The sequence below is a fragment of the Palaemon carinicauda genome, chromosome 8 (assembly GCF_036898095.1).
Source record: "Palaemon carinicauda isolate YSFRI2023 chromosome 8, ASM3689809v2, whole genome shotgun sequence".
In the NCBI taxonomy this organism is placed as follows: Eukaryota; Metazoa; Arthropoda; class Malacostraca; order Decapoda; family Palaemonidae; genus Palaemon; species Palaemon carinicauda.
In genome coordinates this window covers 157,442,352-157,457,191 of record NC_090732.1, presented here as the reverse complement: position 1 = coordinate 157,457,191, position 14,840 = coordinate 157,442,352, and the positions used below count along the sequence as shown (strand labels likewise).

The 14,840-nt window shown below is 46.9% G+C and overlaps 1 protein-coding gene across 1 annotated transcript in view; it reads left to right on the top strand.

Moving 5' to 3' along the window:
• The window catches only part of LOC137646049 (mediator of RNA polymerase II transcription subunit 23-like), a 714,542-nt gene that overhangs the window by 113,179 nt on the left and 586,523 nt on the right, over nucleotides 1–14,840 (top strand). Inside the window, exon 6 of the mRNA XM_068379200.1 lies at nucleotides 12,384–12,489. Within this exon, the coding sequence (XP_068235301.1) occupies nucleotides 12,384–12,489 (106 nt within the window). The remainder of the gene's footprint in view (nucleotides 1–12,383; nucleotides 12,490–14,840) is intronic.

Genomic DNA, 14,840 nt, shown 5'->3' with positions numbered 1-14,840 from the left:
GATAAAGTAAAATATTTGTAATAACCTATTTTATATGAAATGGGGCTATTTGTTGACTTCTACGGCTGAAAATCGTAGACATCTGAGTTAGGTTACGCTTACTCTAGACCAAAATTTAACACTAACGACTTACGAACAATCCAGCTTACAAACAGACTCTCGGTCCCTATTGTTTTCGTAAGTTGGGGACTGTCCGTATACTGAAAGAAGTCTAAAATAATTATGGTTTTCTAATAATAAGCGAGCTTCTTTTAATCATATTTTTACTTTTCTATTATAAATTTAAGGTATATTTTAACAACAGCATTTACTGATTGTTTTTATTTTGGTTTCATTGTCAGCTCATTGCAAGGTGACGATGGTATCGATAATATGCTATTTCCTATTTCATGCAGTGTTATTTGCTGATTTTTATCTTGTTAAGTTTCATGTTATGATTTGTGTTCTTTGACGATTTGTAATACGGTGATGTAAAGTATTACAGTATTTGATGATTTGACAAGTTAGTTTTCATGTATTTACTTGTGCATTTTAACATTATGCTGTATTACCTAAATTTGATTGTTTTCATTATGTTCTTTGTTGGTTTTGAATGCTGTGCAGTATTATTGGTCAATTTCTAATTCAAAATTTCACTTCTTGACTTGCAATTTTTAACATTATGCTGTATTTGACAATTTCTAACACTTGAATTTCTTCTGTTCCGAAACTGAAATACAAACCACGCTATTTAATATGGGTTATTACCTCGTCTGAGCTGAATGACGAGCCATTAGATTTTTAACGAGGGTTTACTACCCCGCCGCTCGTTAGGGGGGATTAGGGAGGGGTAGCTTGTTACCCCCCCCCCCCTTCACACACACCGGTGAATACTTCACTTTACTTTTGGCTCGGGGGAAAAACAGACCTGTCTGCTCTCTCCCTCACTTTAACTGCCATTAATCTGTTTTTCTTTTTCTTTCTCAGAATGTTTGAAGTTGGCCTTTATCATCATGCGCACGTGTCCTGGTTTACCTGACCGACCTTGTGGGACCTTTATGTCGGCGGTAGACACGGATCCTCACACCTTGTGTCCTCATTGTAGGGGCCAACGGTGTGAAAAGGGTAATGTATGCGGTGAGTGTAGGGAGTGGTCTACCTCCCAGTGGGAGAGGTTTGCCCGGTGCCGGAAGAAGAAGTCCAAAAGGGATATTTCTCCTTCAAAGGCTTCTTTGAAGAGAGAAAATCCCAAGGCCTCTTCTTCTGTTGCCCCAACCTCCTCCGAAGCTCCCACTCGATAGGTCTCTTCCGAGAGACCGTCGAAGGGGAGCGTAGACCGTTGTTCTGTTGACCGATCCCGGGGTGCGGGAGAGGTAGTTGCCTCCCATAACGAGGCAGCTGCCCCTCCTCCCTCGGAGGAGGATATTGATTTCCCTGTACCTAACCGTGATTTGTTGCAGCTTTGGTCTTCCTTGGGGCTTCAGGGTTCGCCCTCCAAGGAAGCCCTGTTTGATATGATCAAGCTGGGAGCAGCTGTTAAACAATCGCCGGCGATAGCAGACGTAAATCCTCTATCTATCGTCGACGTTGTTATAACGGAGGCCTCCGGTGTGTCGGATCAAACTGCTCCTGTTGTTGCTGAGGTAGCTGAAGGCTCTGATTCCCCCTTCGAACATCTTTCGAGGGAGGAACTTAGTCCTACGGTCTCTCCTGCTGGTGATTCTCCCCCCCGGGAGAGTTCACTTACAGAGACTCCTCTGCGGAGGCCCTACGAAGGTCAGCTTGCTGATCCCACGGCCCCTAGAGGGCGTATAAGGCGGAAGGCTCGTCCTCCCCTTCGCCGTAGAGGTCTTCCTTCTCCTCACAAGGGAGTTAGGAGGCGCCTTTTTGGCTCGTCATCCCCACAGTCCTCTGCTGAGGAGACTCACCATTCTCCGATCCTGCCAGCTACCACCTTAGACCTCTCCGAAGATCGTTCGTGATCTCCCTCGGTGGAAGGTCGTCCTTCGGGACCCCCTGACCTGTCACCCTCCAGACCTGCTGTCCTGCCATCACCCTTCAAGGATGCTGATCCTGTCATTGTACAGGCACTGGTCCCTTCGGGGCACAAGGGACTTGAGCGCAAAACTGTGCCTCAGTCCCTTAAGCTCCAGGCACCCCTTATGCACCGTCTTGCTGCGGTTCCTGACCTAGTGCCATTGCACTCCCTTGCGCGCGTGGCCGCTCCTGCACCTGTTCATGCGTGCCAGGTTAACCCTGCGCGCCCACGATCTCCTGCACGCCCTCCTGCAGTTCCTGTTTTGGCGCGCCAGCGCTCTCCTGCACACTAGCGCCCTCCTGCAGTTCCTGCGACAGCGCCTAAGCGCTCCTCTCTTCATCAGCACTCTCCAGGGCCCCAGCACCCTTCTGGAGTTGAGCGCATTGCAGTAGTTCCTGACACAGCGCGCCAGCGCTCACACCAACGCGCCAGCGCTCTCCTACAGCCCAGCGCGTAGTACAGGAGGTACCTAAGTTAGCGCACGGGCGCTCACAGGTACCCTTGCCTCCTTCTAAACTGCCCCCGTATCCTGTTGCGCGCCACTCGCGCCCAACCCAGCAGCGCACACCTGTGCACCCGAATCCTGTTGCGCACCCTGCGCTTCCATCGCAGCAGCGCACACCAGTGCGCCCGATTCCGGTTGCACGCCCTGCGCGCCCATCCCAGCAGCATCTGCCCCTGCGTCCGCATCCTGATACGCGCCATGCGCGCCCACGATCCCCTGTGCGCCCAGTGCGCCCTCGTTCACCTCAGAGGGCAGTTCCTGCACCACCTGCGCATCGTTCTCCTACGCGCCAGCGCGTAAGCTCACCTTTGCGTCCTCACGAGGCTGCTTAATCGCGCCCTCGCCACGTGCTTCCTGACTCGCGCGCTCCACGCCCACGCGCTAGGAATATTTCTCCTGCGCACGCGCGCCCCATAATTTCGCCCGCACGGGCTCACCAGCAGGTTCCTGCGCGTCCGCGCACTCGCGAGCAGAAGGTTGCTCACGCTCCAGCTCCTATCCTGCCCTCAACACTGCCCCACGTTCCAGCTCCTGCTCGCCGCACACCCTCGACGTCACCTGTGCGTGCCCTCGCGCCGCACACCCTCGCCGTCACCTGTGCGTGCCCTCGCGCCCTCGCGCCCTCGCCCTCGCGTGCCCGTGCGCCCTCGCGCCCTCGCCCTAGCGTGCCCGTGCGCCCTCGCGCCCTCGCGTGCCCATGCGCCCTCGCGTGCCTGCGCGCCCTCGCGCGAAGTTCCTGTACCACGCGTTCCTGCCGCGCGCGATCCAGGGCAGGGCGCATCGCGCGACTACCAGCGCGATTCTCGCCGCGATCGCCAGCGCGATCCCGCACGCGACCTCTTGGGGCTTCAAGTGGACAGATCTTCTTCTCGTTCCCCCCCTCGCAAGCGCAGAACAGCGAGCTCACCGGAGGAGGCGAGGTTTTCGGACAGGTCTAAGGACTCTTTCAGCTCAGACGAACCCTTGTTTGTCGACTCCTCCTCGGGATCGTTCGATCCCCTTCCCTCCAGAGGGAGTGTCTGACAGCGCGACTGTCAGCCAACAGCCCTGGTTTGGTACCAGTCAGAGCTTTCATGTAGGCTTTTAAGCCTGTGTTCTCTGAACTAGGTCACAAAGCAGTGGCTACCTCGTCTCCCCTGAAGAGGAAGAGAGGAGTCCCCTCCGTGGTGACTTCTCCGAGGGCTAAACTCTCCTCGCAAATCCTTGCGCAAGGCTCCTTCTCCTCCCCAGACTTTCTCTCCCTCCCCTGGGGATGAGGATTTCCCATCCTCAGGGGAGTTGGATGAGCCGGTCCGTTTCCCCATCGCACCAATGGGGGAAACTCTGCCTCTCCCCGAGAAGTCTCCTCACGCCGGACTGGAGAAGAGCCTGCATCCATCGTTGTTAGAGTCCTGTATCCCTCCCAGGAGGGAGCCGAAAGACTCGAAGACTTTGCCGAAGTCTTCTACAAGGATAAGACAGGAACCAGCTAGACCTTCGGAGAATGTCCATGTGTCCCCCCAGGAAGAGCCTCTGTGGACTGGAGACTTTGCTGCTAGCCCTTCGGGAGGAGAGCATCAAGAGTCAGAACATGCGTTTTGGCAAGTTCTGACCCTCATGAGAAATTTCAACGGATTTCCGGACCCTGAGATTCCTCCTCGTGAGGGGAAGGACATGGTCTTGGACCAAGTCTACGGCACCCAAAAGCCCTCTAGGGCCAGTGCAGCCTTGCCCTGGTCACAAGGGATGAAGAGTGCCAGAGACAAGGTCGAAGGCTAGCTCTCTGAGCTTGCCTCCTCCAGCAGATCCAGCGCCGGTAACAAGCTCCTCCCTCCTCCTTGAGTCCACCAGAGGAGGTACTTTGAGATCTTAGAGGAGACTTGTTTGAGTCTTCCCATTCACCATTCTGTGGAAGAACTCACCGGGGAGTCCCTCTTGAGAGAATTTCCAACCGGCAGATTTCGTATTCTGCCACTGAGATCCTAAGCCAGGAGAAGGTGGCGAAGTGTGCCATGCAGGCAACTTCGTGGCTTGACATCTGGCTGGGGTCTCTGGGCATCCTGGTGCGTTCTGAGGACCTGTCCAAAGAAAGCACCAGGAAGGCACTGGAGACTTTCTTACTCTCTGGCACGCGGACCATCGAGTTTCTGGCCCACCAAGTCACAAGCTTGTGGGCCAATACGATCCTGAAACGTCGAGATGCAGTTGCCGAGAGGTTCCACCAGAAGGTCCCCAGTTCCGACGTTAGCAGGCTCAGACACTCTTCCGTGCTCGGTAAGAGTCTGTTTGAGCCTAAGGACGTGGAGCTAGCCGCTGAGAGGTGGAGGAAGTCCAGCCAAGACTCCTCCCTCCTCCACAGGGCCCTGTCATCTAGGCCCTACAAACCTCCACCAACTCAGCAGCCCCGTCCAGCTAAGAATACGAAAAAGACTACAGCAGCGAAGCCAAAGGTGTCTAAGCCCTTTCCCGTCAAGGACAGGAAGGGCAGGAAGTCCTCCAGTGGAGGTAAAAATCCTAGAGGGAGCGGCCATGGCCGTAATCGCTAGGATTGGCAGTCCCCCTGCATGTCCACCAGTGGGGGGATGCCTACAAAGTTGCGCGACAAGGTGGCAGCAACTCGGGGCAGATACCTGGACGCTTTCCGTGATCGCTCAGGGTTATCGCGTCCCGTTCACATCCTCTCTACCTCCCCTGACAGCGAGGCCAGTGTCATTGAGCTCCCTTACCATGGGATCGGTAAGGGGACAAGCCCTCCGGGCAGAAGTCGAGACCATGTTGAAGGACGCTCTCCAAGAGGTGGTAGACGGGTCCCTCAGGCTTCTACAGTCGACTCTTTCTTGTAAAGAAGGCGTCTGGAGGCTAGAGACCAGTCATCGACCTCTCGACTCTGAACGGGTTTGTCAGACAGACTCTGTTCAGCATGGAGACGGCAGACACGGTCAGACTTGCAGTGAGACCGCAAGACTTCATGTGTACACTGGACCTGAAGGAGGCGTACTTCCAGATCCCAGTCCATCCGTCTTCCAGGAAGTACCTAAGATTCTGCCTAGACAACAAGATCTACCAGTTCAAGGTGCTCTGCTTCGGTCTCTCCACAGCTCCTTAAGTGTTCACCAGAGTGTTTACCCTGATTTCACCGTGAGCTCACAGGATCAGTATCCGTCTCCTCCGTTATCTGGACGACTGGCTGATCCTAGCAGACTCGGAGGCAACCCTTCTTCGTCACCGAGACAGGGTTCTCGAGCTTTGCCAGGATCTGGGGATCATGGTAAATCTCGAGAAGTCCTCTCTGCAGCCCTTTCAGAAACTGGTATACCTAGGCATGGTCATAGACACCAATCTCCACAAAGCCTTCCCATTAGACGACAGGATAGCAAGGCTGAGGAAGGTCGCAAGGCCTTTCCTCAAACGAGAAGAACTTCCAGCCCAAACGTGGTTACATCTCCTCAGCTACCTCTCTTCCTTGGTCCGTCTGGTTCCCAATGGTCGCCTCAGAATGAGATCCCTCCAGTGGCGACTCAAGTCTCGGTGGAATCAAGGACACGATTCCCCGGACTTTCTGATCCCTATCTGCGGAACTGACGGACCTTCGGTGGTGGCTAGCAGACGAGAACTTACAAAAGGGAGTGGATCTTCTCATCCTTCTCCCGGATTTGATGTTTTTGGACGCATCAAAGATAGGGTGGGGGGGGGCCACGTTCTGAACCACAGGACCTCAGGCCTGTGGTCAGATTCAGAAAGGTACCTCCACATAAACCTGCTAGAAATGAAGGCTGTATCCCGGGCACTTCAGAAACTCCATCAGGTCCTGGCGGGCCACTCTGTGGTGGTGATGAGCGACAACACCACAGTAGTGGCTTATATTAACAAGCAAGGAGGTACCTTTTCAGAACAGCTATCCCATCTTGCAGTAGAGATACTGAGATGGTCCGTAGCCTACTCGGTCACACTTTCAGCTCGTTTCATTCCAGGCAAAAGGAATGTGCTCGCCAACAGTCTGAGCAAAGCGACGCAGATAGTGATTACCAAATGGTCTTTGGATCCTCAAGTAGCCAACAAAGTCCTGACTTTGTGGGGTTCCCCGACTGTGGCTCTGTTTGCTACAGCGCTGAACTTCAAGCTCCCGCTGTACTGCTCCCCAGTCCTGGACCCCAAGGCTCTCTGGCAAGTTGCCTTCCAACAACGGTGGGACAACATCGAAGTTTACGTCTTTCCCCCGTTCTGTCTGATGAGGAGGGTACTCAACAAGACCAGAATATCGGTCAATCTATCGATGACCCTGATAGCTCCGCTATGGCATCACGCAGAGTGGTTTCCGGACCTTCTGCAACTCCTGACGTAGCCTCCGAGAGAACTCCCTCCACGTCACAAGCTACTCAAACAGCCACACGCCAATATCTTCCACAAAGCCGTAGCTTCGCTTCGACTTCACGCCTGGAGACTATCCAGTACCTCCTCGCTGAGAGAGGATTTTTGCAACAAGTTGCGAATAGGATGTCTGGACACCTGCGCAGGTCATCCGCAGGGGTTTACCAGGCGAAGTGGCGAGTCTTCTGTGGTTGGTGTCGTGGAAAGGGTATCTCTCCACTCGATGCCACTATTCCAGCAATAGCGTAGTTCTTCGTGTATTTGCAGGAAGAAATGTGCCTTTCAGTCTCGGCAGTGAAAGGCTATCACTCAGCCTTAAACCTAGCCTTCAGGCTCAAAGGACTGGACATTTCTTCCTCGCTGGAACTTTCTCTACTCATACGGAGTTATGAGCTTACGTGCCCTCAGTCGGAAATGAGACCTCCCTACAAACCATTACGCCAGGCTTCAGATCGCCACCTTACTTGGAAGATGGTGTTCCTGCTAGCTTTGGCCTTGGCCAAATGAGTCAGCGAACTCCATGGTCTCTCATATGACATCGCCCATTCAAGGAGATGGGGGGAGGTAACGTTCAGATTCGTCCCTGAGTTTGTTGCTATGACTCAGAATCCGGGAGTGCCGGACCATAGGTTCGACTCTTTCCAGGTTTCGAGTCTTCGTTCTGTAACAGATGACTCAGACCATCTCCTACTGTGCCCAGTAAGGAGTCTGAGGTTTTATCTTAAAAGAACAGCTGCAGTTCGTCCCCAAGTGCGAGCCTTGTTTGTGAGCACTGGGAAAATGAAGAGGAGGGTCACTAGGAATACCATCTCAGCTTGGATTCGCAAGGTAATCCATCTGGCCTTGAATCCTGACCCTTCTCCGTCACGTCGCCCCAGAGCACATGATGTCAGGGTCATAGCTAAGTCCCTGGCCTTCAAAAAGAACTATTCAGTGACGCAGGTCCTGCAAGCTGGGGTGTGGAAGCGTCAGACGACCTTCACAGCCCACTACCTGCAAGACGTGACACACAGGAGACTCGATACGTTCTCTATCGGCCCTGTGGTGGCTGCACAACAGCTGGTCTAACCTCAGGCTCCTTAATGGACAGGTAGCAGAAGGTTGAGGGCATTGTTACCCGGTTTTAGTCTACATGAATGAAAAGGTTTGTCTGGCCCTTATTCTTTTTTTCATCCTCTCCTCCCTTGGAGAAAGCAGCATCCTGGGTTCTCTGCACAGCTGACCTCAAAGCACTGCAAGTAAACCATGCTCCCTTGTGTTCCTAGTATTAAGATTAATACTATCGCGTCCCCATACCCTGACGAGGTGGTATTGGGAGAGTCCTAGCCTAGATTTCCATCTGAAGAACTCCAGGTCAACTTCCTAGGACAAGCCACTCTCCTCACCTTCACACACAGCTTATGTAGGCCGCAGCAGTTGCACAGCAATGCTAGCGAGGTGCCGGGACTCCCTATTTCTTGAGTACTTGCACACTCAAATATGGAGTCCCCGGGCAAAGCCAAAGCCAGTATGGCAGGGACTTACCACCCTTCCTAAGGGGTGAGTCACCCATATTAAATAGCGTGGTTTGTATTTTAGTAACGGAACAAATGACAAATTCGTAGATAATTTGTATTTTTCCTAACTATACAAACCTTAGCTATTTAATCAAACTTGCCCGCCAGCCCTATCCCCCGTGAAGTCCTACCTCTAAGCAAAGTGAAGTATTCACCGGTGTGTGTGAGGGGGGGTAGCAAGCTACCCCTCCCTAGTAGTAAACCATTAAAAATCTAATGGCTCGTCATTCAGCTCCACCGAAGTAATAACCCATATTGAATAGCTAAGATTTGTATAGTTAGGAAAAATACAAATTATCTACGAATTTGTCATGTTTTGACTTGCCTTAGTCTGCCACTGCATTCTGCTCGACATAACTTAAGGAGATTGATCTTAAACAAAAACCAGAGTGCTCGAAATAAAACCTTTGTGACTTAATGGTTGTTAAATGAGAGTTCACTAAATGAAAATATCTGGATTCGGTTTTTACAGTAATATTTAAGCTTTTAGAACCACCTTCATTTTTTAATTCCAGAACTTCAATTTGCAGTAAAGGCTAGGAGTTGAAAAAATTCACCTTGCTTTGTCTGACTGAATATTTTCAGTCTTCTGTAATGAAGTTGTAATCAACCTGTTATTTGCTATATAGGATGTTATATTTTATATTAACAAATCTTTTGAGTTGCCCTTATAGGCTTGATTAAATTAACTCTTATACAGTAACTATATTTTATTTATATAGGAAGCCTTACTCTTGTTTGGGCTTTGAAGTGAGACTTTTAATTTTCAGTATTAGTATGGTAAAATATATTGCTATAGCCAGGGTAAATTTATATGAATGTTTATTGAAATTATTAAAGAAATTGTCAAACTGAAAAAGGGTAGGTTGCTTTGGTACAAAAGGAAAATCTATATTATGCATGTGTTTCTACACAATAAACAATTTGTATTAATTTAATATATGATTGCAAGAATTAGGAAGGGTTAATATAGTAATATAAATTAACTCATGTACTCCTTGCCTTGTAATATTTTAAATGTTTTAGGAATAATGTCATTTTATGTCCCATGTGTACTTTGAAACTTCCAAGTCTAAGGTAATCAGCATTTGTGAATTATAGTTTTGCAGGAATTATTCCAATCATAAATTCTTATTATCAGTCTCTTTTAGGCTTAGCATATCAAGTGTTCTAACTACATTAAAACCTAAGTCTCATAGGGCTGACCATAAAACATTTATTCTTAATGGGATAACCGATTGGACTCCGTATGTTTTAAAAAAAATAATTACTAACAGACTGCATGTCAATGGGAACAAAGCAAAATGGAAAATTTATCCATAACAGAAAATTTGAAAATTTTATATTCATAAGTATTTCATTGTAAAATTTCAGGTTTCATAGTAATAAGTGCTAGCTTTTTTAAAAAGAAAGATAAAAATAAGTATACATGGGTAAGAGTGGCAAATGGAAGAGTAGTAGAAAGGGCATTAATGGATTATGTGTTGATAACTAAAAGAATGTTTGGAAGATTGTAAAACCAGAGGTAAAAAGTAAATATCAGGAAAGGTTGAAAATGGCATATGACGAGGTGAGAGTAAGAGAAACTGGTAATTTAGAGGAGGAGTGGAAGTTAGCAAAAGAAATTTTGTTGGGATTGCAAGTGATGTATGTAGCAAGAAGGTTGTTGGAGGCAGCATGAGGAAGGGCAGTGAATGGTGGAATGAAGGAGTGAAGGTAAAAGTGGAAGAGAAAAAGAGGGATTTTGAAGAATGGCTGCAGAGTAATAGTATAGAGAAGTATGAAAAATATAGAGAGAAAAATGTGGAAGTAAAGCGCAAGGTACGTGAGGCAAAGAGGGCAGCTGACCTGAGGTGGGGTCAGGAATTGGGTCAGTCATATGAAGAGAATAAGAAGAAGTTTTGGAAAGAAGTGAAGAGAGTAAGGAAGGCTGGCGCAAGAATTGAAGAGATGGTGAAAGATGGAAATGGAAGGTTGTTAAAAGGAGAGGAGGCAAGGAAAAGGTGGGCGGAATATTTTGAAAGTTTGCTGAATGTTGAGGATAATAGGGAGGCAGATATAATTGCTGTTCCAGGTGTTGAGGTGCCAGTGATGGGAGATGAGAATGAGAGAGAGATTACAATAGAGGAAGTGAGGAGAGCACTAGATGAAACGAGAGTAGGAAAAGCATCTGGTATGGATGGTGTGAAAGCTGAGATGTTGAAGGAAGGGGGTGTGACTGTACTTGAATGGTTGGTGAGATTGTTCAACATGTGTTTTGTGTTGTCAATGGTACCAGTAGATTGGGTTTGTGCATGTTTTGTACCACTATATAAGGGTAAGGGAGATGTGCATGAGTGTTGTAATTCAAGAGGTATTAGTTTGTTGAGTGTAGTTGGAAAAGTGTATGGTAGAGTAATGATTAATAGGATTAAGGATAAAACAGAGAATGCAATCTTAGAAGTACAGGGTGGTTTTAGAAGAGGTAGGGGTTGTATGAATCAGATTTTTACAGTTAGGCAGATATGCGAGAAATATTTAGCAAAAGGTAAGGAGGTGTATGTTGCGTTTATGGATCTGGAGAAAGCATATGATAGAGTTGATAGGGAAGCAATGTGGAATGTGATGAGGTTATATGGAGTTGGTGGAAGGTTGTTGGAAGCAGTGAAAAGTTTCTACAAAGGTAGTAAAGCATGTGTTAGAATAGGAAATGAAGTGAGCGATTGGTTTCCGGTGAGAGTGGGGCTGAGACAGGGATGTGTGATGTCGCCGTGGTTGTTTAACTTGTATGTTGATGGAGTGGTGAGAGAGGTGAATGCTCGAGTGCTTGGACGAGGATTAAAACTGGTAGGCGAGAATGACCATGAATGGGAGGTAAATCAGTTGTTGTTTGCGGATGATACTGTACTGGTAGCAGACACAGAAGAGAAGCTTGACCGACTAGTGACAGAATTTGGAAGGGTGTGTGAGAAAAGGAAGTTGAGAGTTAATGTGGGTAAGAGTAAGGTTATGAGATGTACGAGAAGGGAAGGTGGTGCAAGGTTGAATGTCATGTTGAATGGAGAGTTACTTGAGGAGGTGGATCAGTTTAAGTACTTGGGGTCTGTTGTTACAGCAAATGGTGGAGTGGAAGCAGATGTATGTCAGAGAGTGAATGAAGGTTGCAAAGTGTTGGGGGCAGTTAAGGGAGTAGTAAAAAATAGAGGGTTGGGCATGAATGTAAAGAGAGTTCTATATGAGAAAGTGATTGTACCAACTGTGATGTATGGATCGGAGTTGTGGGGAATGAAAGTGATGGAGAGACAGAAATTGAATGTGTTTGAGATGAAGTGTCTAAGGAGTATGGCTGGTGTATCTCGAGTAGATAGGGTTAGGAACGAAGTGGTGAGGGAGAGAACGGGTGTAAGAAATGAGTTAGCGGCTAGAGTGGATATGAATGTGTTGAGGTGGTTTGGCCATGTTGAGAGAATGGAAAATGGTTGTCTGCTAAAGAAGGTGATGAATGCAAGAGTTGATTGGAGAAGTACAAGAGGAAGGCCAAGGTTTGGGTGGATGGATGGTGTGAAGAAAGCTCTGGGTGATAGGAGGATAGATGTGAGAGAGGCAAGAGAGCGTGCTAGAAATAGGAATGAATGGCGAGCGATTGTGACGCAGTTCCGGTAGGCCCTGCTGCTTCCTCCGGTGCCTTAGATGACCGCGGAGGTAGCAGCAGTAGGGGATTCAGCATTATGAAGTTTCATCTGTGGTGGATAATGTGGGAGGTTGGGCTGTGGCGCCCTAGCAGTACCAGCTGAACTCGGTTGAGTCCCTGGTTAGGCTGAAGGAACGTAGAGAGTAGAGGTCCCCTTTTTGTTTTGTTTCTTTGTTGATGTCGGCTACCCCCCAAAATTGGGGGAAGTGCCCTTGGTATATGTATGTATGTATAGTTTTTCATGACATTTCATTTTTATGGCTAACATACTCAGAATTTTTGTTGCAGAAATTATCTTCACTCCTGACTGATTTTGTGGATAAATTTCGTCGAGCAGCTCAGATGCTTTCTATTATTGGACGCCCAAAGCTGCGCCCTGTTGTGGAACATTCAGGTTGGTACATGTATTTTGGAAGATATGTTTATGCTTAATGTTTTCTACATATTTTTTTTTTACTTCAGTCTATTGTAATGACACGTGGAGTGTTGTTCTTTCCTATTTATTTCATTGCTAACTTTATATGATATGCTCTCTGGAAGCAAAAATATACTACAGTAAATTGGAAAATAATACTTATAACTAGAGAAATTTTCTTAGAAATAACATTTGTAGGTGTCTGTGATATTGCTTCTTTATTCCATAACAAACCCAGTGTTATTTCATCATGTCATCTTGTGTCAAGCAAAAATTTCAAACACTTCCACATTAGGAAGAGTAAGAATTTTCTCTTATGCACAGGTGAGCGCCGCCCCCTTACAAGGTCTGCGCAATTACAGTTGCTACCCAACACCCCCTAGTGAGGTTATGGCACGAGCTTCTTTGGTTGAGCATGCACACTTGCCTATACAACCACCATATCTCACCAGGGAGGTAAAAACCTGTGGCAATACAACAAGGCTCATAAGACAGAACCTTCTTGGGTTATTGCCGCAAATGGGATTGCCTGCTGACTGCTTGCAACGGCCACATCCCACCATTGTGCCCCCAGGCGCAACGAGTCTCGGGAGACATAACTAACTGCAGGGTTATTGCCGCAGATCGCCACTTCCTACGGGATAGATAGCTCTTTGTAGCACACTCTTGTTGATGCCTGCTGACCACTCTCCATTGCCCGCTCTCACCATTGTGTCTCTGGAACACAACAAGTCTCGTGAGATATTACCCTTTGGGTTATTGCCTCAGACTTCTCCTCCCTACAGGATAGAGAGCTCTTCGTAGCACTTGCATGGTGTTGTCCGTTGACCTTTTCCAGTCTCTGCCTTACCCGTCTTCCCAGAGGCTAGGGAACCAAATTAACCACTGATCTATATCGTATAAATGCTAAGGTTGGATATTCCTCCATAAAAGAGGACACCTTCAAATGTTTTAACAAAATAAACAAAGTTAATATTGGTTATTGATAATTTCTTAGGATGACACCCATAAAAATAAGCATGCAATTGTCTTAAATACAAAATAATGGTAGACCTTCCTTTCTACATATAAAGGTCAGTCTAGAGGGTTGTAAAAATATGAAATTTGAGTGTCATCAAAACTTCCCATGTGAAAATGGATGTCTTCTAATTAGATTGATTACTGTGCCAAACGTCTTAGGCTTTTTGACTGCAGATGGCCAATTTATGCGGATCATTTCTCTTGTGTCCTAAATAAGGCTATTAGAGTAATTTTGGTTCACAGACAGCCTGGTAGATGATGGTGAAAGTAGGAAATGTGTAAAAATCTAGATTTTCCTATAGCTGACAGTATCTAACTTCTATGTTAGGGGTCCAGAACAAGTATACTAAACCCAATTATATTTCTCTATTAATACAACATATGCCAAAATAATATTATTAAGTTCATTGTTGAAATAATCTGTAAGTTCCATATTGACAGACCGTAATTCTGGACTAGATGGGCAGTGATCTGTCTGGATGGGTAAAAGGTTTATGCATCGAATGGAACTTGCAATTTCAACCTTACTCCCCATGTGAGATATCTTAGCCAAAATTAACCAGGTACCTTATGTAGTTTATTTGTCTTTATTGAACAGTTTATCCTAATTTACAATCACCTTTTCAAAATCTATTTTTTAAATTTTACTAAACTGTTCGCCAAATGACTACTGTACCTAAAGTACTACTTATGTAAACTGATGGGTGAGATAGAGAGGCATGATCCAAGTGAAGTACTAAACCTTACATTTACCCATGAGGGGATCGTGTGATATGTATTCCAACCACAAAACAATATAAAAACAATAATAAAAATGAAGAGTGTTTTACTAGTGGAATAATGAAATATCTATGCTAATATTTGGCACATACGAGTTAAGCGAAGGTTTATAGGGACTTGCTTTAACAAGAGGATAGACCATCTCTGTCTTCAGTCTCACGAAATCTAGGTGTCTAAAAAGTGGCTAGAAATGTGGGTGTGTGTGTGGGGTAATTATTTGCTGAAGGGCTAAAGTAAATAAAAGAGGATCTCGAACCTGGGAGATACCATATACCACCAGAACCAATACTGTTGGTGTATTAGCAGTATTACCACTTGAGAGTTCTGTTGAAGTTTGAACCAGTTTAGGTTAGTCCTGAAGTATAGTAATACAAACTAAGTGGATTCTGAGTTATCCCTAAAGGAGTTAATGATGTTAAATTCCCAATATAACAAAAACTAAACTAGTTTGAAGATAGTAAAGATAAAGCTAGGAGTGGTGGTAGCTTGGAAGCCATGTATTTGAAGGTTTTCTTTTATTAGTCTTAGTG